Source organism: Lolium perenne, chromosome 5, assembly GCF_019359855.2.
Source record: "Lolium perenne isolate Kyuss_39 chromosome 5, Kyuss_2.0, whole genome shotgun sequence".
Lineage (NCBI taxonomy): Eukaryota > Viridiplantae > Streptophyta > Magnoliopsida > Poales > Poaceae > Lolium > Lolium perenne.
In genome coordinates, this window is record NC_067248.2 from 35,726,734 (window position 1) to 35,749,222 (window position 22,489).

The following is a 22,489-nucleotide window of genomic DNA, read 5'->3' on the forward strand; positions in this document are numbered from 1 at the left end:
TTAGTTGCCAAATTCTTAGAATTGGGTTAGTAAGGCCGGAGGTTCTTATCAGTTTTGGAAATATTGCATAAAGTGAAACAATGGTTAAAATTTGGTTCGAGCTATGATGTTGCAATGGTAGGAAAGTAACAAATGTTTTTGAGGGGGTTTATGGTTGGGTGAGTGCCTGCCCTCTTCAGATGTTGTTTCCAGCTGTTTTTTATGTTGTGATCAACAGAGGGGGACTGTGCCTGATATTATTCAGCCTGTGGGGCTCAATCTTTCTTCAGATCTTTTGGACCCGTGGAACAAAGAGAATGGGTGCTTGAATGATTTTGTTGGTGAGGTGGTTTTGAACAACAGTGAGGATGTTGTGTACTTGGATTTGGAGAGGAACAGAAAGTTCTCCACTAAGTCCATGTATCGTTTCATTACCAATCCAGGTGATAAGACCTCCGGATGTAGGATGTGTTGAGTGTAATTGTCCTCTTACAAGCATTGAAACTTTGTAAGGTTGTGTTTAAGAGGTAAAATCTAGTCTCCTTTAGGGTAGTGTATTGGATAGGAAAAATACACTAGAATTTGGGGGAAAGTGGAAAAAGGTGGGAGAAAGTGGAAATGAAACTTAAACTAGCCAAATATAGTGTAACCAAACATGTTGTTAGGAACAACTGGGAATTATCCCCACAAAAACTTTGCTAATACCAAACAAGGCCTGAGGGTTTCGAAACAGCCGTATATTTACATAACACTATTTGCTATCTGTCGGCACTACAATGCATCCAGCGTAGGGGCTACATTCAAGTGTGGGGCTACCAAAAAAGAGACATAATCTGTGAGCACTTCTTCACTTGTTATTCATTTTGAATCAGTTCATAGATGATTCAATTAGCCTTTGTCTGTTAGCTGGCCATGGATTAAGCTGGAATCGCTGAGCAACATTTCCTATCTTTCATTTTCTTCTCAACAGCAGCTGAATTGTAACAACAACTGTTAACTTGGTGCGGGTCGCTGGATCGACGAAGGTCCTGAATTAAAATGACAAGAAAACCATCAGGGCTAAGTTGAACAAAAATAAATAGCACGGTTGCACAGGTATAATTTGCAGCAAAGAAGAGTTGGACAAAAATGATTAAGAAGGTTGCACACGCACAATAAGCAGAAAAGAAGCACGAGTCCCACAAACTGGTGGTAATAAGTTCAATCCTAATAGACTTGTATTCCTCCAGGCATTGAATAAATGTGCAGGAACATACCTTGCCACATTTACAGATCCATGCAGACACGCAAGCCATCGCGAGCTAACTGCACATCAATCCCCTCTCTGCATTCATAGATTACAGTCCATGAGCATGGATGCACTTCAGAAACTTAAGGGCATGCCCAATGCATAGCCCTAGGGGTGTTGCCTCGCAGCTTTATCTTGGTTCGGGTGGTCCAAATTAGGTTCGGATGAGGAGGCAGCCTCTTCATCAGGAGGCAACCTCTTCAGCCATAAAGTGGAAAATGTGAGAGAGAAAGAGAAAAACCAAATCAGCTTTTGAGAGAAAGACATATTAATGGGACCATAACATGGCATGCATATGTCAAAAGTTTTATCCAAGCCTAGTTGGACAGCTGCCTCCATTGCTCATGCCCTAAGAGCTCATGAAAGTGTGCGACTAAAGTTGTGGTGTTCATGCCAACTTTTATGGGGAATGAGCATGTGGTAAAATAATGAAACCCTTAAGGCCTACCTTCTGGACCATTCTTCCAATGTCTGGTTGTCCTTGTAATGGTCCATCTCATGAGTCAACCCAATGAGCAATGCCTTTTTCGGGCATATCCTCTTAAGAGCATCGAGTGTCTGCATGGCACAGTATTAACCAAAAAAAGAGGAAATGAATTCAACAGGAAAAGGAGGAGAATGTTAAAAATTACTTCAGTTGTGCAAGAGGAAACTAACCTGATCCCAACAAAGATGCACATTATGAGAACCAGTCTGTTCAAACAAACAAAATGTCAGAGCCCAGGATGATATTGTCACACAACGGAAAGATACAACCAAAACATTGCTAAGGCCTAAGGATGTGCAATGATACATGCTTTTAATCAACCTCTGGTTTTATCTATTATGTCAGTTCATCAAAAAGAGAAGAATTGCTTCCAATACTAACTAAATATAAGGAATCACATAGAGAATCAGCCACATATTTTAGTTTATCATATAAAAGGAACACCACAATATGTCCCAGTCTTGACATTTGCATTTTGTGGATATATGTTTCTGGAAAAATTTAGAACAATGCAAACAAGGCTGCATACCCCTATGACCACCTAAACATATTTGAATATTTGTTATCTTTAATATATGAAGAAATAGGTCTCACACATCAAATAGTCCGAGAAACAAGATTTCCTGTGTATATTTGACTATTTGTTAATTCAAGCATCTGAAAATTCAAGTAGTAGTTTCTCCATAGGGGTGTTATAAACTATGGTCCTTGCTGCATATATGTTTCTCTCGATACTCTGAGAAGTATTTGTCCATACTGTTTTTCCTTATCAGCAAGTTTCGGCTACTGGCCTTTTTTGTTTTGTGGTTGCTCGATGAATTAACGTGTGCACTGGTATACTTGCTTTACTACTCAACCTCCCTAGTAAGATGGTGATTCATACAAGTTGCCTTGTTTTACAGAAATGGAAAGCCAAATGTATAACAAGCAAAGACAATTAAACTGAAGGAATTGGTTAACAGACTCAAGAGTCAGGAATGAGAAAATGAGATAGAGTGTATCTCTTTCTTGCCCTTCCCTCAATGAGAATATGATCAACTAAAAAGTAGTCCAGAACCAAACTACAAACAAGCATCTTGAAGGAAATATATCTGCATAGAACTGAGGATTTAACAAAACTAACCCTGTATAGGCAGTCCAAGATGAGCAAATCAAGCTGCCCCCCGCCAGACTTCGAAATTGCTGAGAAGCAAGTGTACATAAACACCATAATGAGGTTTCTAGATAGTGAAAACAAGAAAGAGACGGCACAAAATGGATCTACCAGATTACAGCTTTTATTGAAGAAAATAGTCCATCCCTAAGAGAGGATGAAGGATATATAGCAAAGAAAGTGCTCACAATTCATTCATGCCAAGCTTATGGATAAATATTTAATTCACAAACTCTACGCTTAAGTGTACAGGTTCATAATCAAGATTGCAAAAATAATTTCTAACAGCAGGGGCACTTATGTGTTATGGTGAGCACCACACAGAGAATTACTGGTCACCTGCAAAAAGGTTGGTTCTGGTGGATTCATTTTAACCAAAATATTTATCAAGTGAATAGTGCAATATGATCTCTTGTCGAGGGAAATTTGTTCTGAAATGCAAACAATCAGCACATGCACTGTGACAGCACACAACTGATTATAAAACGCAGCCGACTGAGTAGCATTAGGAGGGAAGGCATACCATCTTCCGTGCTAGGAGGAAACCGTGAAACATCGGATATATAAGCAACTCTAGATTTTCTTCCAAAAAGGAAACCCAGACAAATGTAGTCCTCTCCATGGATCACCTGAGAGATATAGAAAACTAAGAGAAAGAAATGAAGCAAGAAAAAAATTTGATAGAAAAATGCAATTCTTACCGGCAAGGGAACAAACTCTAGCCCCGAGGCAGTAAATGGTTTCTGAAGATCACTCTCAATTATTCTCCAGTCAAGTTGAGCAACTCGCCTGACCTCCTCCCCTTCCTTCAGTTTCTTTTTGACCAAGTACGGAAACTTTTGGGAAATGCTGTTTTAAACTAAGTATGTGAGTGATAGTACAAATTCTCACTTAAAACCCTACTGGACGGCATAAAGGTACATGGTATAAAGTACAAAGACTAAACAGTTAATGTAGCATAAATCACAAAGTAATAACATATTATAGCATGTCAAAATTAAAAGAGGGCATGGCGTGTACCATTGACAAGGCTCTCTTACAACAGATAAATATGAAAATCTAACAATGTCAGCAAGAACTAAAGTACCTGTCCATGGCATATTGGGAGAGATAAATAGGAGTGGGATCAATATCATTTGTAGGACTAAATGGCTGTACTACCCGAACATCATCAAGACCCAAGATCGCATCTGCGTGCTCATGAGTCAGAATAATCTGTGATAAATAAATTGAAGATGTTAATGCATACACAACATTGGCAAAAGAAAAATAGGAATGCAGATAAATGATAGTTGACAGCTCAGTCGTCCAATAGACCATATCTGATAAGCTGAAGGGAACAAGAATACAATCAAGAACTCACAGAATCAACGCAAGGGATTTTGTGGCGAACGAACCACCGCAGAACTTGTTCTCGGAATGTTTTCCCAACATCAATTATAATATACTTGTGTGCACCTTCATCTTGGCAATAATCAATCAGGAGAGAAGTACAACATCTGCACAAAACCAAGTGTTAATCTAGCCCGAGAAAATGCATACATAAAAATGAATGGAGTTACAAACTATCTTCAGTGCATTAATACTTGGAAACTTTGGAAAGAAGGGTGACAAACAATTAGTATATATTAAATCAGCCACATTAACGTGGAAAAGCGAAAGTTGAAAATCAACTTGGCTCCAAATACACATAAATGACCTCCTTCCTAGGTCAATCAAGAAGATGCATCTAGTCAGAGAAGGCATTGACCAAGAACATCAAATGCATGTATGAGCATGAACGTAGCACACTAGCCTATAATCCTGCTAAAGTGCCTTTAATCTCCCAAAAAAAACATCTTAGAACTAAAGGTTGTTGCATCAGAACATGTACTCCCTCCGATCCCTTTTAATTGACTCAAATTTAACACAACTTGTACTGAATCCAAGCCAATTAAAATGGATCGGAGGGAGTAGCATATCTAGTATACAGTCAAAGCTCATCAAAATATCAACAAACGAAATAGACCAATCACAGATCCCACTTCTAACAAAAATCTCATCAACAGCTGATGTTACTGCATAGTTTATTTATGAAGTTACTAATTTCCCAGCATTAGATACAGCACTGACCTAGTACCTGCTACTGAACTTCATGTATTCCCTGTATGACAGAAAAGGCCATACTTACTACTACCAGCTTGAATGAAACACACAATACCACTTAATAAATCTATGTTGGCATGCACAAAACCTTTAAAACAGAGCCACCAGCCCACCACATCTTATATTCACTAGTATTTCCTTACATGAAAACTGTACATGGCCTGTGAGTCCACTAATCTATAAATTCAACATATATTTCCCCTTAGCTAGGTCAAGTGTTATTATTAGACACACTACCACAGGGTAATACTCCAGCCTCAGTCTCATTCAAACTGAAAACAGTTCAGATCATTAACAATTGAGTCCAGCACATCCCAGCATTTTCCTCAATCGCATGATCACAGGTACTGCTAAAATGCTCCTATATCTCGACGCTCACACTGCATATCACAGGTACCACGCCTATAGAGAGAGTAGAAGCGCCCATTTTTGAATCAGGAACATGGCTTCATGTCTACGGCGCCAAATTAGCACGATTCGCACATGACTCGTACGCGACTCTCAGATCCAGGCGACCCCGACTCGCCCCGGGAAATGCGGGGGGATCGATTCGTACGCGATTCACAGTAACGACCCAGCCTAAAGCCCTTCACGGAACCGCGCGCGCCGATCCTCGAGAGACCGCAGACACACCCGCGTCGCCGCACGGCAGCGGCAGCAGCATCATCTCGGAAGGAGGAGGAGGAGGAAGGGGACGGTACCTGTAGTTGGGGTTTAGCTCCGGGGGCACGGAGAGGGACTGGGAGCAGACGGCGCAGGGCGGGTCGGGGGGCTGGATCAGGCACCTCGCGTTGGGGACGGCGCTTGAGCAGCCCGTGCCCAGGAACACCAGCGAGGACGAGGACGAGGACGGCGGTGGGGATGGGGGTGTGCCGTCGCAGGCGGTGGCGGGGTGGCCGTTGGGGATGGCGGCGGCCATTGGGTTGCGTTGGGTTTGGTTTGGTTTGCCGGAGCGAGACCACAGCCGGCGGCGAGACGGGAGGTATGTGGAAGGAAACGGGAGGACGGGGGTGGGGTCGGGTGGGGCGACGAACTGGTTTGGACGGTACTGATTTTGCAATAAACACCTGCAGTGATGGCTTAATGCCGATCCGAAACGAATATGCTACTACCAACTTTTTGGATCTACCACTTGCATCTCCAACACTACCAAATTTTGGATTTTAAAAACCGAGACCAAGGAGTACCCTGCCATTTTTATTTTTTGGCCAAAATATATTGATCTTTGTTTGCATGGGAACCAAAAGCTTCGCACGCCAATGCTCCTCTCCTTGGAGTGTTAGCATACTGAGGCAAAATAGTTGGAGACGCCACTGTAGCGATGATGCCGGAGGTGGAAAAGAAGACAATGGTGAAGTTCGAACTTAGTGTGGGACGTGCAAGAGTTAGGCTTGCGAATCGGAGCATCATACAAGGGAAGAATTGTACACAATTATGCTAGAGGGTAAGAGGGATTGTTGGACAATGGCCCAACATTCAATTAATTAGTCAACATTAGACAATTATAGGGAAAACCCAGTATAAAATATTAAAAATTTAAAGGTTAAAATTTAAAGGATAGGTAAGATACACCCATAGGTTACCTAGTCATATACTAGAACTTGCTTAAGATATTTGTTAATCAATACATTTTGCAAGTCTTTAGCACAAATATCGTCGACACTACGTGGTGAATGTAATTGTCAGAATCATTCAAGAAGAAACTTTTGTCAGAACATGCAATTTAAATTTAGCAGAAAGCAAGTTTTATGTACATTACAAATGTATAATAATAAAGAACAATGCTATTCACATATAGCACTATCTATTCATGGTTACGTGTGTGAATAAATAGTTAAAATTACACATTTTGATTATGTTTCGTGTAAAATAAAAATGTTTAGTACAAACTGTAACCACTTTATTTTACGTCGAGTCCGAATTTTGCATAGACGTTCTGGGAAGTGGTCCTCCATCTGAATCAGTTCGAGTGGTTCGAAAGGCGGAGATATGTAAGTTCTAGGCAATAGTATGGTGTGATGTCGAGTGATGATGAGTAATGTACCTTCTAACTACAATGACATTTTGTGGCATGGAATGGTTGTTGTCTTATCAACTATTGTGTAAATTATCTGAATCTTGGTGAAGCAACTCGACACGCAATAGACCATAGGCGGTATTGGAGAAGAGTTTAATATTTGGAGATTAGCTAAGAGTGCAGATGAGTTGAGTGAAGGGAGTCTTATCCAAGCGCGGGAGTAGGGTTTTGTAGTGTGTGTGTGTGTACTGGGAGAGTTGCGGAGACCGTATGTTCGCATCATGTTCTCGGTTCTTGTAATTGTTTGGCTCCTATTTTATAAAGATATGACAGGCTTTGCGCGTGCCCTCGAAAAAAATCTTGGTGAAAATTAGTTTGACCAGGTTGTTCTGCTCTTATCTCTTACATGTTATCTGACCATTTTATCTTCCCTTGCTAATTTATGTTGATAATTTTTTGATGCCTCGAGTTGATTCTACATTACTTCTGAACATTTACTCTGAATCTTTCTGTGGAAATATATAATGTTGTTTAGATTGTAAGATTGTGTTAAACACACGTTGTTTGGTCAAACACAAGTGACCCACACTTGATTTAGTCATCATAGTTCCATTTTCTGTAATTAACATGTGAATGGAGTACGCTTACACTGATTATTTGCTAAAATTTTAAAGTTCAAATTGATTGTCCATGTAGTCCAAGTGCCATCCACCCCGATTAAGATTGATTAATACTAAGACCCACTAGTACAGATCGGGTTGTCGCACAACGATGGAATGGTCCATCGCACACGATAAACTTAATTGTCGCTATGCAAGGGTAGGTGATTCTCCTCCAAAACCGTGTGCGACAGGGTGAAATTGAAGGAGATATGCCCTAGAGGCAATAATAAAGTGGTTATTATTTATATCTTTATGTTTATGATAAATGTTTATATATCATGCTATAATTGTATTAACCGAAACATTAGTACATGTGTGATATGTAGACAACAAGGAGTCCCTAGTATGTCTCTTAAACTAGCTTGTTGATTAATGGATGATTAGTTTCATAATCATGAACATTGGATGTTATTAATAACAAGGTTATATCATTGTATGAATGATGTAATGGACACACCCAATTAAGCGTAGCATAAGATCTCGTCATTAAGTTATTTGCTATAAGCTTTCGATACATAGTTACATAGTCCTTATGACCATGAGATCATGTAAATCACTTATACCGGAAAGGTACTTTGATTACACCAAACGCCACTGCGTAAATGGGTGGTTATAAAGGTGGGATTAAGTATCCGGAAAGTATGAGTTGAGGCATATGGATCAACAGTGGGATTTGTCCATCCCGATGACGGATAGATATTCTCTGGGCCCTCTCGGTGGAATGTCGTCTAATGTCTTGCAAGCATATGAATGAGTTCATAAGAGACCACATACCACGGTACGAGTAAAGAGTACTTGTCAGGAGACGAGGTTGAACAAGGTATAGAGTGATACCGAAGATCAAACCTCGGACAAGTAAAATATCGCGTGACAAAGGGAATTGGTATAGTATGTGAATGGTTCATTCGATCACTAAAGTCATCGTTGAATATGTGGGAGCCATTATGGATCTCCAGATCCCGCTATTGGTTATTGGTCGGAGTGAGTACTCAACCATGTCCGCATAGTTCACGAACCGTAGGGTGACACACTTAAAGTTGGACGTTGAAATGGTAGTACTTGAATATGGAATGGAGTTCGAATATTTGTTCGGAGTCCCGGATGAGATCCCGGACATCACGAGGAGTTCCGGAATGGTCCGGAGAATAAGATTCATATATAGGATGTCATTTTATGTGAATTAAAATGTCGCGGAAGGTTCTATGGAAGGTTCTAGAAGGTTCTAGAAAAGTCCGGAAGAAACCACCAAGGAAGGTGGAGTCCACATGGGACTCCACCTCCATGGCCGGCCAGCCCTAGTGGGGGAGGAGTCCCAAGTGGACTCCCCCTTAGGGGGCCGGCCACCCCCCCATATGGGAGGTGGAAACCCCACCTTTGGTGGGAGTCCTAGTTGGGCTAGGTTTTCCCCTCTTATGGAAGGTTTTTGGTTCGGGTCTTATTCGAAGACTTGGACACCAACACTTGGGGATCCACCTATATAATGAGGGGCCAAGGGAGGGGGCCGGCCACCCCAAGCACCACAAGGTGGCCGCACCACTAGATGGCCGGCGCCCCCCTCCCAAACCCTAGCCACCCCCTCTCTCCTCTATAGTTCCCGCACGCTTAGCGAAGCTCCGCCGGACTTCTCCACCAACACCGACACCACGCCGTCGTGCTGTCGGATTCAAGAGGAGCTACTACTTCCGCTGCCCGCTGGAACGGGGAGGTGGACGTCGTCTTCATCAACAACCGAACGTGTGACCGAGTACGGAGGTGCTGCCCGTTCGTGGCGCCGGAACCGATCGTGATCAAGATCTTCTACGCGCTTTTGCAAGCGGCAAGTGATCATCTACCGCAGCAACAAGAGCCTCCTCTTGTAGGCTTTGGAATCTCTTCAAGGGTGAGACTCGATACCCCCTCGTTGCTACCGTCTTCTAGATTGCATCTTGGCTTGGATTGCGTGTTCGCGGTAGGAAAATTTTTGTTTTCTATGCAACGTTCTCCTACAGTGGTATCAGAGCCGTGTCTATGCATAGATGGTTGCACGAGTAGAACACAATGGTTTGTGGGCGTTGATGCTTATGTTATCTTTAGTTTGAGTACTTTGCATCTTTGTGGCATAGAGGGATGAAGCGGCTCGGGCTAACTTTACATGACCGCGTTCATGAGATTTGCTCCACGCTCGACATGCAACTTGTATTGCATAAGTGGCTTTGCGGGTGTCTGTCTCTCCTACTATAATGAAGATTCAATTTACTCTTCTATTGACAACACTAGTATCACCGTTGTGGTTCATGTTCGTAGGTAGATTAGATCTTACTCGAAAACCCTAAACCACGTAAAATATGCAAACCAAATTAGAGACGTCTAACTTGTTTTTGCAGGGTTTGGTGATGTGATATGGCCATGATATGATGATGAATATGTATGAGATGATCATTATTGTATTGTGGCAACCGGCAGGAGCCTTATGGTTGTCTTTAATTTTCATGTTGAGTAGTATTTTAAAGTAGTTGTAATAGTTGCTACATGAGGTGAACAACCATGAAGACGGCGCCATGAATCTTGACGCTACGCCGACGATGATGGAGATCATGCCCGTTGATGATGGAGATCATGTCCGTGCTTTGGAGATGAAGATCGAAAGCGCAAAGACAAAAGGGCCATATCATATCACATATGAATTGCATGTGATGTTAATCCTTTATGCATCTTATTTTGCTTAGATCGCGACGGTAGCATTATAAGATGATCCCTTACATTAATATCAAGATAATAAAGTGTTCTCCCCTCGTATGCACCGTTGCCAAGGTTCGTCGTTTCGAAGCATCTCGTGATGATCGGATGTGATAGACTCAACGTTCATATACAACGGGTGTAAGCCATGTTGCACACGCAGAATACTTGGGTTTGCTTGACGAGCCTAGCATGTACAGACATGGCCTCGGGACAACGGAAACCGAAAGGTTGAACACGAGTCATATGGATGATATGATCAACATGTTGATGTTCACCATTGAAGCTACATCATCTCACGTGATGATCGGTTTTGGTGTAGTGGATTTGGATCGTGTACCACTAAACAACTATGAGGGATGTTGTATTAAGTGGGAGTTCATTAGTAATAAGATTAAAACATGAACTAATTATCATAAACATAGTCTGAGTAGTATTTTGTATTAATTTTGTAGTATTGGCATCCGTTTACTACTATGCGCTAGTCTTGTTATTGAGATAGAAATACTGTTAAATCTGATAAGAAACTTTACGGATTAGTACCGTATTGTTAAAGAATCAAGAATTGATTAAGTCCTATTGCAAACTTTTAGTAAACCTCACATTGTTGATTCAAAGAGCTATGGTTTCAATTAGTACCCAAAGTTATCTTGTCTCCGTGAAACTTGAAGTTCAAATCTGTTTGAAAAGTAAGGAGCTGAAAATTTAGTTTTCAGAAATAATCAAGGTATGAGATATATGTGATATCTAAAACCTTATTGCAAGATGATAGAATATAAATTTGGTGAGACTACATAAACTCATAAGTTTTATGGGAATGTATGAAGGTTGAAGACGCCAGGCGTCACAATCCTCCAACTATTGGGGCACTAATAATATTCGCATATCCATGAAGTGACCATCCTTAATATGCACCGTTGCTAAGACTCGTCATTTCGAAGCATCACGTGATGATCGGGTGTGATAGATTCTACGTGTGCATACAACGGGTGCAAGCTAGATTTGCACATGCAAATACCAAGGTTAAAACTTTACGAGCCTAGCATGTACAGACATGGTCTCGGAAAGTCGTCATGATATGATGGATAAAATTATGAGTGAAATTGTTCATCATATTACAAAGTTACTAATAGTGAAATCTGGAACACTTGTCATATGATGATCAACTTCAAAGTAAGAACCTCAAGGTTATTGGTATTTGACCAACAAACCTAGAAGTTAATGATGTTGAAGTAATGAGGAAAGCTAAAAGAGAAACTGCAAAAGATATTTTGGCAAAAAGAAAAGAAAAGACTAAAAAGTCAAGCTCAGGTATATATAAATGATATACATGTTATGGTTGTATTCCTAGTTAAGTCACACTATGAAATTCTTGGGTATTAGTACTATATTGGTTGGTATGAAGTGTCATACAAAACAACGCAATACAAGAATACAATGGCCTAAGTGACTGACAAGGAATATGATAGGAATGCACGTCTGGAACAAAATAAAGTGTTATTATGTTCGTCGTTGGCATTCTATCTAGCCCTTAGAATTTATAATAAAGAACTTAATAATTGTTATTTTTATCTGGTCAAATGAAAACAATGAGTTGTTCAAATTATGACATTATTCCATGTACGATGGATAAGTTATTATAAATCTTAATGGTGAAACACACATACATAACACTGACGCTAAAATGCCATAAGGCAAATGATTTGAATTCCACTTATTTGTGGAACCGCCATTTAGGTCATGTTAGAAAGAAACGCATGAAGGAACTCCATGTAAATGGATTTTTGGAGTCATTTGATTTTTGAATCATTTGGCGCTTGCAAATTTTTTCTAAAGAGAATGATTAAAATACCGTTCATAGGCCAAGAAGTTGAACGGGCAACTAACTTAGTGGAAAAATACATGATGATGTATATGGTTCACTGGGCATAGTTGTGTGCGGGAGATTCTTCTACTTCATGAAAACTTTCAACAATGAATTGAGTATATATATGTGGATATATTCAATAAGGAAGAAGTTTGAAACATTTGAATGGATTCAAATAAATTTCAGCATGAAGTAGAAATCATCGTAATAGAAAAGTCAAATATCTATGATTGGATCATGGTAGAAATATTTGAATTACGATTTTTAGCGAACATCTAAGAGAGTTATGAAATTGTTCTACAACTCACATTTCTTGGAGTATCATAATGATGATATAGTATCCAAGATATGTATCCAAACCTTGTTGGATTAATGATGAGATAAAATATTATGACGCCATTATATTTTTGTGGATTATGCTTTAGTGACTACCGCTTTTACACTAAATAGAGCATCATCATGATCCGTTGAAATGACACCATACGAGTTATGGCATAGGTATGAAACCTGATAGTCTTTTCTTAAATTTTGGTATGCATAGCATAAGTAAATAAGTTTACAACCAAAATCGGATGAATGTCTTTGATTGGTTATCCCAGAGATTTGATTGGGAATTCTTCCCACGAGACAAAGACAAAAGTGTTTGTCAATGTTTCTTATTTCCGAGAAATTGTTTCTAGTGAAGTATTTGAGTGGGAGGACAATATAATTTGATAAGGTTTATGAACCTGAGCATAATGATCAGAGTAGCGCAGCATCGAAATTGGTTTCGGAAGCGGCCACAACGATCATGGCTCCCACGACTACAAAGTGTTTTAGTCATGGAGATCGAAGTACATATTGAACCTTGTAGGTATGGTTTACTTTGTGATCAAATAAATGATTTGTGGACAAAGGATTGATTTTGAACAATGATAAACCAACTACAAACAAAGAAGTTATGATGGGCCCTGACTCCGTTAAAATGGCCATGCGCCATGAAATCCATAATAGATGAATACTTTTTGAAAGTAAATGGATCTATAAACTTGGATGAAATATCTTTGAAGAAGCTCGACTTGTCGAAAAATTGTTTACGACAAAGTTCAAAGAGTTGACTACGATAAGATTAGATCTTCCGTAGCAATGCTTATAGTCTATGTGGATTATTCTAGTAATCACTGCATATTTCTTTTATGAGATATGCTAGTAGGATGGCAAAATACATTACTTATCAGAAGTATGTATTAAAGGTGTATACAAGATACAACCAAGAGTTTTGCTGGTTCATGGAATACTAGATAGGTATACGAACTTCAATTGGATGAAGTAAGTATCGCGGAGTTGGAATCTTCACCAGATGAAATAGTCAAAGAGTTTTTGATTTCATCAAGAGATGATGAAGAGGCTTGCATTTGCAAGAAATTAAGTGGGAGCGCTAAGACATATTTATAATACTTTATGTAGGTGACATATAGTTGGTTATAAATGATGTAATTATATACTTGATTAAAAGGTTTCATTGATAAATTAATTTCAATGAAAGGATATGGACTGAAACAAATTTAGTGTCAAAATCTATGAAGATAGATTGAAACACATAAATAAGTTTAAGTCAAAGTACATAGAATAGATATTGAAATAGTTCAATATAGAAATATTAAGAAAATATTCTTGTCATGTTAAAGTTTTAACAAGACTTAAGTGTATCTGACACTCAATGAGTAAAAATACATGAGTGATTATAGATCACGAATAATATGTACACAATCAGATATCATGTGCTATAAAGTGTTATGAGCATTTACCAGAATGATTCATATGATGATCATTGGGAGACAGTAAGAATATCCTTGAGTACTTTAGAAGAACTAAGGATATATATATATATATTTTTGTATGAAGAAATGACAAACAAATCGCTGTAAGGTGTTACACCAATATTGTTTTTGTCACATATAAAATCTCAAATTAGACTAAGTGTTGTTTAAAAGGTAGCACAATAAGCTAGAAGTTGTCTATGCTAGATTTAGAAGAGTTCTAAATATTGTGATGGATTCTACAAATGAAGGCAGAATATGTCATTGTTTTGACAATGACAAAGGATGTTAAGTCAGGAGGTTCTTTGAGAACTTGGTGTAGTTCCGACAGAGTCGGAACTTTGAAGCTATATTGTGTGTGACAATATTAGTGACATATTTTCAGACCGCGGAATTAAGGTTCCACCAGAAGACCAAACATATTTAAATGCCGACTCATTTGGAAATGAGTGATGCGTTGAGACGCAAATGAATTACAAAATACATACGTTTCTGAGCGTGTCAGATCCGTTAACTAAAACCTCTCCCGTAAGCAATACATGATAAAGCACCAAAAGGCCAAGGTGTTATATCTTTACAAATGTAAACTAGATTATTGACTCTAGTGCAAGTGGGAGACTGAAGGAGATATGCCCTAGAGGCAATAATAAAGTGGTTATTATTTATATCTTTATGTTTATGATAAATGTTTATATATCATGCTATAATTGTATTAACCGAAACATTAGTACATGTGTGATATGTAGACAACAAGGAGTCCCTAGTATGCATCTTAAACTAGCTTGTTGATTAATGGATGATTAGTTTCATAATCATGAACATTGGATGTTATTAATAACAAGGTTATATCATTGTATGAATGATGTAATGGACACACCCAATTAAGCGTAGCATAAGATCTCGTCATTAAGTTATTTGCTATAAGCTTTCGATACATAGTTACCTAGTCCTTATGACCATGAGATCATGTAAATCACTTATACCGGAAAGGTACTTTGATTACACCAAACGCCACTGCGTAAATGGGTGGTTATAAAGGTGGGATTAAGTATCCGGAAAGTATGAGTTGAGGCATATGGATCAACAGTGGGATTTGTCCATCCCGATGACGGATAGATATTCTCTGGGCCCTCTCGGTGGAATGTCGTCTAATGTCTTGCAAGCATATGAATGAGTTCATAAGAGACCACATACCACGGTACGAGTAAAGAGTACTTGTCAGGAGACGAGGTTGAACAAGGTATAGAGTGATACCGAAGATCAAACCTCGGACAAGTAAAATATCGCGTGACAAAGGGAATTGGTATAGTATGTGAATGGTTCATTCGATCACTAAAGTCATCGTTGAATATGTGGGAGCCATTATGGATCTCCAGATCCCGCTATTGGTTATTGGTCGGAGTGAGTACTCAACCATGTCCGCATAGTTCACGAACCGTAGGGTGACACACTTAAAGTTGGATGTTGAAATGGTAGTACTTGAATATGGAATGGAGTTCGAATATTTGTTCGGAGTCCCGGATGAGATCCCGGACATCACGAGGAGTTCCGGAATGGTCCGGAGAATAAGATTCATATATAGGATGTCATTTTATGTGAATTAAAATGTCGCGGAAGGTTCTATGGAAGGTTCTAGAAGGTTCTAGAAAAGTCCGGAAGAAACCACCAAGGAAGGTGGAGTCCACATGGGACTCCACCTCCATGGCCGGCCAGCCCTAGTGGGGGAGGAGTCCCAAGTGGACTCCCCCTTAGGGGGCCGGCCACCCCCCCATATGGGAGGTGGAAACCCCACCTTTGGTGGGAGTCCTAGTTGGGCTAGGTTTTCCCCCCTTATGGAAGGTTTTTGGTTCGGGTCTTATTCGAAGACTTGGACACCAACACTTGGGGATCCACCTATATAATGAGGGGCCAAGGGAGGGGGCCGGCCACCCCAAGCACCACAAGGTGGCCGCACCACTAGATGGCCGGCGCCCCCCTCCCAAACCCTAGCCGCCCCCTCTCTCCTCTATAGTTCCCGCACGCTTAGCGAAGATCCGCCGGACTTCTCCACCACCACCGACACCACGCCGTCGTGCTGTCGGATTCAAGAGGAGCTACTACTTCCGCTGCCCGCTGGAACGGGGAGGTGGACGTCGTCTTCATCAACAACCGAACGTGTGACCGAGTACGGAGGTGCTGCCCATTCGTGGCGCCGGAACCGATCGTGATCAAGATCTTCTACGCGCTTTTGCAAGCGGCAAGTGATCATCTACCGCAGCAACAAGAGCCTCCTCTTGTAGGCTTTGGAATCTCTTCAAGGGTGAGACTCGATACCCCCTCGTTGCTACCGTCTTCTAGATTGCATCTTGGCTTGGATTGCGTGTTCGCGGTAGGAAAATTTTTGTTTTCTATGCAACGTTCTCCTACAGAAATATCACAAACGGTTTTGTATAAGAAATCGTGTACGAAAGGCCATGTCGTCGCATGATATTTCATACTGAACCGTCAGCCGACTTGAAGATCGCAAACGATGTTGTTTATTTAGGTGTATGTGTTGAAGGGAGATGCCATGATGTTTGTTTCAACCAGCCGTTTGATTTCAGCAAGGGTCGCTGACGTTTTTCCAGTACCTAGTTGTACACAATAGGCCATAACTCAACATTGCATGTAAATACATTGCAAAATTTATTTTTATTTAATTGTACATTTCATACAGCACATGTATACATGTATCACAATATAGATTCAGTTTCTAGCTAAGAATGAGATATAGATGCACAAATAGTGCATCTTGCAACGATGCAGCTCCTTCACCCCGCCTCTGTTGGCACCTTCTATTTGTTTTGCCTTTGCCATATGGTGGAGTAGGAGATTGAGTATAATACTGATGCATGTAAAATGCATACATGAACTTTGCATTTAATTAACACATATTCTCACATATTTGTAACATATATGATGTTATTTTCATGTTTTATATTAATTTATGAGGATTTACCAATGATTCCCTTTATTTGGGTTATATTTGTACTAGATCGCACTCACGAATCCAAACTATTGAGGAAGCACACTGTAAAGAGAAATAGACTAATATAGCAAGGATAGATGATAAAATCTATGATAAGTTATACTTCATGATAAAAGAAACATCTCAAGCTACCGAAAGCACATTGCAAAGATAAATAGAATAATATAGCAAAGATAGATGATAAAATCTATGACAAGTTATACTTCATGATAAAAAAGCATCTTAAGCTGCCGAGGAAGCACATTGCAAAGATAAATAGAATATATAGCAAAGGTATATGACAAAATCTATGATAAGTTATATTTCATGATAAAAAAGTAGTTTGTATGTTAATAAATTTAAAAAAAACCTTTAAAGTACAATACCTATAATATGTCTTCCATCACTTTATTCTATCACCACAATGGTGATAGAGAGGACATGTATGACGACGACGCTGGAGGTACAAACCACATCGAGATCGCACTCTATGTTGACATGTCACCCCGGTTCAAAAGAGATATGTCAAGGAACAGTTAAGAACAAATAAATAGAGACTTGATATGGTACGTCTAATTTTACACACATAACCACCCAAATGAAAATAAACATAAAATCGAAAATAACTATATTGAGTATCCTTTGGTGGCAGTCCGAGATGATGCAAACCTCTCTGTTGGGTTCAATAATCTTGGTCCTCAATAGGTGCACGAACCACTCCCAATTATTGTTGAAAAATGGCTAAGGACCTTGGCTCTACCTAGGATGGAGCCGTGCTACTGAGATTGGCTTCGCTTGAGATTCGTTCTGCTTCTGAGCTTGGCTCCTCCCGGAACGGAGCCGTGCTACTGAGTTTTGGCTCCACCTGAGGCGACGTTGTGCTTATCAGCTTGGCTCCACTTAAGACGAAGTTGTGGTAGTGAATATGGCTCCGTCTCCTGCGGAGCCAAGTAAAAAGTTATTTTGTGAAATCTTTTTGAAATCAGGTTATTTTGTGAGATCTTTTTAAATTTAGATTAATTTTATCAAAATCAACAAACCAGCCTTCTGACCTGCGGAACCATGCAGATTTCGTGGGGCCAGTCAATTACCCGACAGATGTGCCAGCGCCAGTCGTCACCTGCCCTCGCCCAAAGACCGAACCATGCAGATTCCGTGGGCGTGTGGAAAACTAAGATTTTTTTTTGACCGATATTGATTTGTTTTGTGCCCATGCATAGCTTGTGCTGCAAAGTGAAATTTCTCCTATAAATGATGCTAGAGTACCCGGCCAACCAGCCCATCCAAAGGGGCAAATCAATCTGGGTCACACGTTTGCCTCTGCACAGTAAATCTTCTACCCCACTTTTCACCACAGCCGTTGGATCGGTCAAAATGTTTCTCACTCCTTCTGCTTCGGAAAGGCTCCATGACGCGTGGGACCGGCCATGTGCGGGGCCCGATGACGAGAGGCAGACACGCCCGTTCCTTCAGTCGCCTTGTTTTTCCTCTCCACAGGGCACGGGTGAAACCCTAGATCGCTCCTCCAATCCCCAGGCCTCATTTCCACCCAATCCCCGTTTCTCCTCTCTCCTCCTCTCCAATGGTGGCGCGCCGCTCTCCCCGGCATGGAGACGGACCGGAGACCGCACGCAGGCGGGCTTCCGTGCGGCGGCGCCGTCGGGTGCGCACGGCGCCCTTGGCCGCCGCGACCTGCTCGCGGCTCCCCGACGCCGGCGGCCTCCCTGCGCATCCTCCTGCTGGAGGCGAGCTGCAGGAGAGCAGACAGGGCCGGACGGGACGGCTGCCGTGGCGGACAAGAGGAGGCACTGCAGGAGCAGGTTCCGGAGGAGGGCCCCGGCGGCGCCAGCGGAGTCCTCGCCCGTGGCTTCCTTTCATCTCCCCGTGGCGGTTGGTGGTGCAGAGAAAGGCAACGAGCCGCGGGAGCGCACCACTCCCCAATCGCAGGCCATCCTCCTCTCCCCAATCCCGTGCCTCCCGTCCTCCCCCAATCCCCGCCTCCTCCTCTCTCCCGCCCCTCGACTCCGCCAGCCACCGAGTCGTCGCCGCTGCCGAGTTTTCGCGCCGCCAGCGGACAGCGCCCCCGAGCAGCCGCCGTCGCGCCTCAGCAACTCTTGCCTTGCATCAGGAGGAGCTGGGCCGAGGAACTCGGCCGCTCCATGCGCTCCAGGGCGCCGCTGCGAAGAGCGCCAGGAGGCGCCGGCCAACCAGCCCATCCAAAGGGGCAAATCAATCTGGGTCACACGTTTGCCTCTGCACAGTAAATCTTCTACCCCACTTTTCACCACAGCCGTTGGATCGGTCAAAATGTTTCTCACTCCTTCTGCTTCGGAAAGGCTCCATGACGCGTGGGACCGGCCATGTGCGGGGCCCGATGACGAGAGGCAGACATGCCCGTTCCTTCAGTCGCCTTGTTTTTCCTCTCCACAGGGCACGGGTGAAACCCTAGATCGCTCCTCCAATCCCCGGGCCTCATTTCCACCCAATCCCCGTTTCTCCTCTCTCCTCCTCTCCAATGGTGGCGCGCCGCTCTCCCCGGCATGGAGACGGACCGGAGACCGCACGCAGGCGGGCTTCCGTGCGGCGGCGCCGTCGGGTGCGCACGGCGCCCTTGGCCGCCGCGACCTGCTCGCGCCTCCCCGACGCCGGCGGCCTCCCTGCGCATCCTCCTGCTGGAGGCGAGCTGCAGGAGAGCAGACAGGGCCGGACGGGACGGCTGCCGTGGCGGACAAGAGGAGGCACTGCAGGAGCAGGTTCCGGAGGAGGGCCCCGGCGGCGCCAGCGGAGTCCTCGCCCGTGGCTTCCTTTCATCTCCCCGTGGCGGTTGGTGGTGCAGAGAAAGGCAACGAGCCGCGGGAGCGCACCACTCCCCAATCGCAGGCCATCCTCCTCTCCCCAATCCCGTGCCTCCCGTCCTCCCCCAATCCCCGCCTCCTCCTCTCTCCCGCCCCTCGACTCCGCCAGCCACCGAGTCGTCGCCGCTGCCGAGTTTTCGCGCCGCCAGCGGACAGCGCCCCCGAGCAGCCGCCGTCGCGCCTCAGCAACTCTTGCCTTGCATCAGGAGGAGCTGGGCCGAGGAACTCGGCCGCTCCATGCGCTCGAGGGCGCCGCTGCGAAGAGCGCCAGGAGGCGCCGGCCGTCGCCAGTCGCGTTCGACGACACCGTCGCAGGTACGACCACCTCTGACCGAGGGTGGCAGGAGCCGGTGGCGATTCAGGGTCAAGCGACATGGGCATCACCGAGATTCGTCCAGGTTTGCATCTCCTTCCCCTTTCTGTCTCTTCCTCTCTGCTCTATGTGGCGTTTGTTTGTTATTAATTCGATTAAGGACATTTGGAATGCTAAGGGTGTCGGTCGTCATCATATAATTGTGGTTGCTGGTTAGTGCCCAATAAGACGGTTTTGTAGTGTGACCGGTGCATGGATGCAATTGTAATTCTGGATTAGAATTCCGCAGCAAGTGAGTTAGGGGAACATTGCAGTGTTTCGTTGGTGACTGACTTCAGTTTGTTGTAAAGTTCAATAGTAGGTCGCGGCGAACTGATTTTGGACATTTTGGTGACTGGCTGAAGAGTATTACTCCGTATGTTATTGCGCCCATTGGGGTTTTCTAACCTATATACTACATGACTGATGAATTAAACCTGTACAAACGCTCGCCGTGGATTAATGATAATGTTGATGTACAAACCAGCACACCTGAGAACAACACTCTAATACATTTGTGGCCATTCTTGGTTTTATTCTTTTTACTCAGTATGTTATTACAAGGTTCAGGCATGCTTGCCAGATTGTCTTACAACTGACAGTAGGTCAGTCTATAGGTGACCGATGTTTCCTCTTATAACATACAACATCGGTTGGTAAACCACATTTGCATTTTTAAAGGGTGAGTATTTGAACATAGGGTCATTTACAACTTTCAGCCATTTATGAACTTATTAGTTTGCACATTGATCTTCTTTAACACTGGAGCATCTTACTGGAAGTAACTTGTTCATAGCAAGTTTTATGAGTATATTATGGCAGAGGTTAAACCATACTATGACTTACCTTTGAAAATGATTAAAAGTTGTCCAGTCACTTTATCATGTTGATCTTCACCATCGCTCCCTGGTAGCCTAGGACTAATTAAAACTTTCATGCTCTGGCAATGTCTTGCCCTATCTGTTTGAACTTGGAACTTCCGTGTGTTATAATAGACTTATGCTTGTCAATTGTGTTGTGTGCTGACGAGCTGTACTATCCTGGCAATCTAAAGGAGACTTATGATGTCATATTTCAGGACATAGAAAGCCCTGATGGGAGGTCCCTTTCTAGCAGTAAGTTCCCGGTTCATCACTGAAATGTTCTCTTTGGAATGTCCTATAATCAGGAACCTCGTTCTTTAATGCATGTATTATATACAGCTGCAGCATCTTCCACGCTTGGCGACGCAGGAGGTTTGAAGGGCAAGCATAGCTGGAAGCAAAAGTAAGAGTGTTAATGTTCCAATCTTTCTGCCACATCACATAATTTCAGAAGATCAGAAAATTTACTGGCAAATGTCGTTCGTTGTGGCAGGTCCATTGTTACAGTTGCATTGACATTACTAACAAGTTCCCAGGCAATACTGATTGTGTGGTCAAAAAGAGCTGGAAAGTATGAGTATAGTGTCACAACAGCAAATTAGTAATACTAGATGAGTGGCGTATACTAGATTGTTGCAGTAGGTACATAATTGATATGTTTGCTTCCCTCATTTGCAAGTGGCCCTCATTTGAGATGATTTTCACTAGAAACCTGATATCGTGTTCTGTATACCAGATTGTTGAGTAGGTGTAATTGATATGTTTGTTTTCCACATTTTCTTGTGGCCCTAACTTAAGATGATGTTCATTGGAAACTTGATAGAGTAGAATTAGATTATCGTGTAAATCAGCTGTCAATTGCTACATGTGCTCTAGGTGGATTAGTACAGATACAAATAATATAGTATTTTTACTCATGAACAAGAAGTACTCATTTTTTTTTTAGTTTGGCTGCAACCCTGTGCTTGCTTGTTTTGCAATTACCCACCGATTATAACTCATCGCCGTGTTCAGGTTCAAACTCGATGAGGTTCTACAGCGCTGATATCAACCTCACAAGAGCCATTCGCCGCCTCTCTTCCCCTGCAGTTTACTGCTGTTGCTTCGCCAGAAACGCCGAAGAAGAGAATAGCCGCTGCATCTTTGAGACCCTCACCCATAGTCGCAGTCCCATGTTTGCCGGTAATTTACTTTGATTAGGATTCTTTCTCCTGTAGACTTTTCATTTTTATGTGATTATAATTCTCATTGAGCTGAGGTGTAAATAATACTATTGATCTGCTTGCTTTGGCCATCTTTTTCCATGTATTACTTAGTTGAT

At 42.4% G+C, this 22,489-nt stretch overlaps 1 protein-coding gene and 1 long non-coding RNA gene across 2 annotated transcripts; one reads left to right on the top strand and one right to left on the bottom strand.

Annotated features, from left to right (window-relative positions):
* Positions 1-587: 587 nt before the first annotated feature.
* On the bottom strand, positions 588-6,019 carry LOC127298571 (putative hydrolase C777.06c). Its single transcript, XM_051328423.2, has 10 exons — positions 5,754-6,019; positions 4,271-4,406; positions 3,995-4,122; positions 3,609-3,756; positions 3,431-3,536; positions 2,878-2,936; positions 1,925-1,960; positions 1,716-1,825; positions 1,236-1,303; positions 588-1,007 (listed from the first exon to the last, which is right to left on the bottom strand). Exons 1-9 carry the CDS (start codon positions 5,969-5,971, stop codon positions 1,246-1,248), a joined length of 999 nt encoding a protein of 332 aa, XP_051184383.2. The 5' UTR covers positions 5,972-6,019; the 3' UTR covers positions 588-1,007; positions 1,236-1,245.
* A 14,263-nt stretch (positions 6,020-20,282) lies between these two features.
* On the top strand, positions 20,283-21,768 carry LOC127298572 (uncharacterized). Its single transcript, XR_011744723.1, has 4 exons — positions 20,283-20,351; positions 21,384-21,420; positions 21,508-21,571; positions 21,662-21,768. It is a non-coding gene; the product is annotated as an uncharacterized lncRNA (long non-coding RNA).
* The last annotated feature ends 721 nt before the right edge of the window (positions 21,769-22,489 follow it).

Excerpts from the sequence above, each read along its gene's own strand:
- LOC127298571 (XM_051328423.2), bottom strand. The coding sequence starts at position 5,971 with ATGGCCGCCGCCATCCCCAACGGCCACCCCGCCACCGCCTGCGACGGC. Across the intron at positions 4,407-5,753 it reads GAGCTAAACCCCAACTACAG|ATGTTGTACTTCTCTCCTGA; the intron begins GTACCGTCCCCT and ends GGTTTTGTGCAG. Across the intron at positions 1,826-1,924 it reads TGCATCTTTGTTGGGATCAG|ACACTCGATGCTCTTAAGAG; the intron begins GTTAGTTTCCTC and ends TGTGCCATGCAG.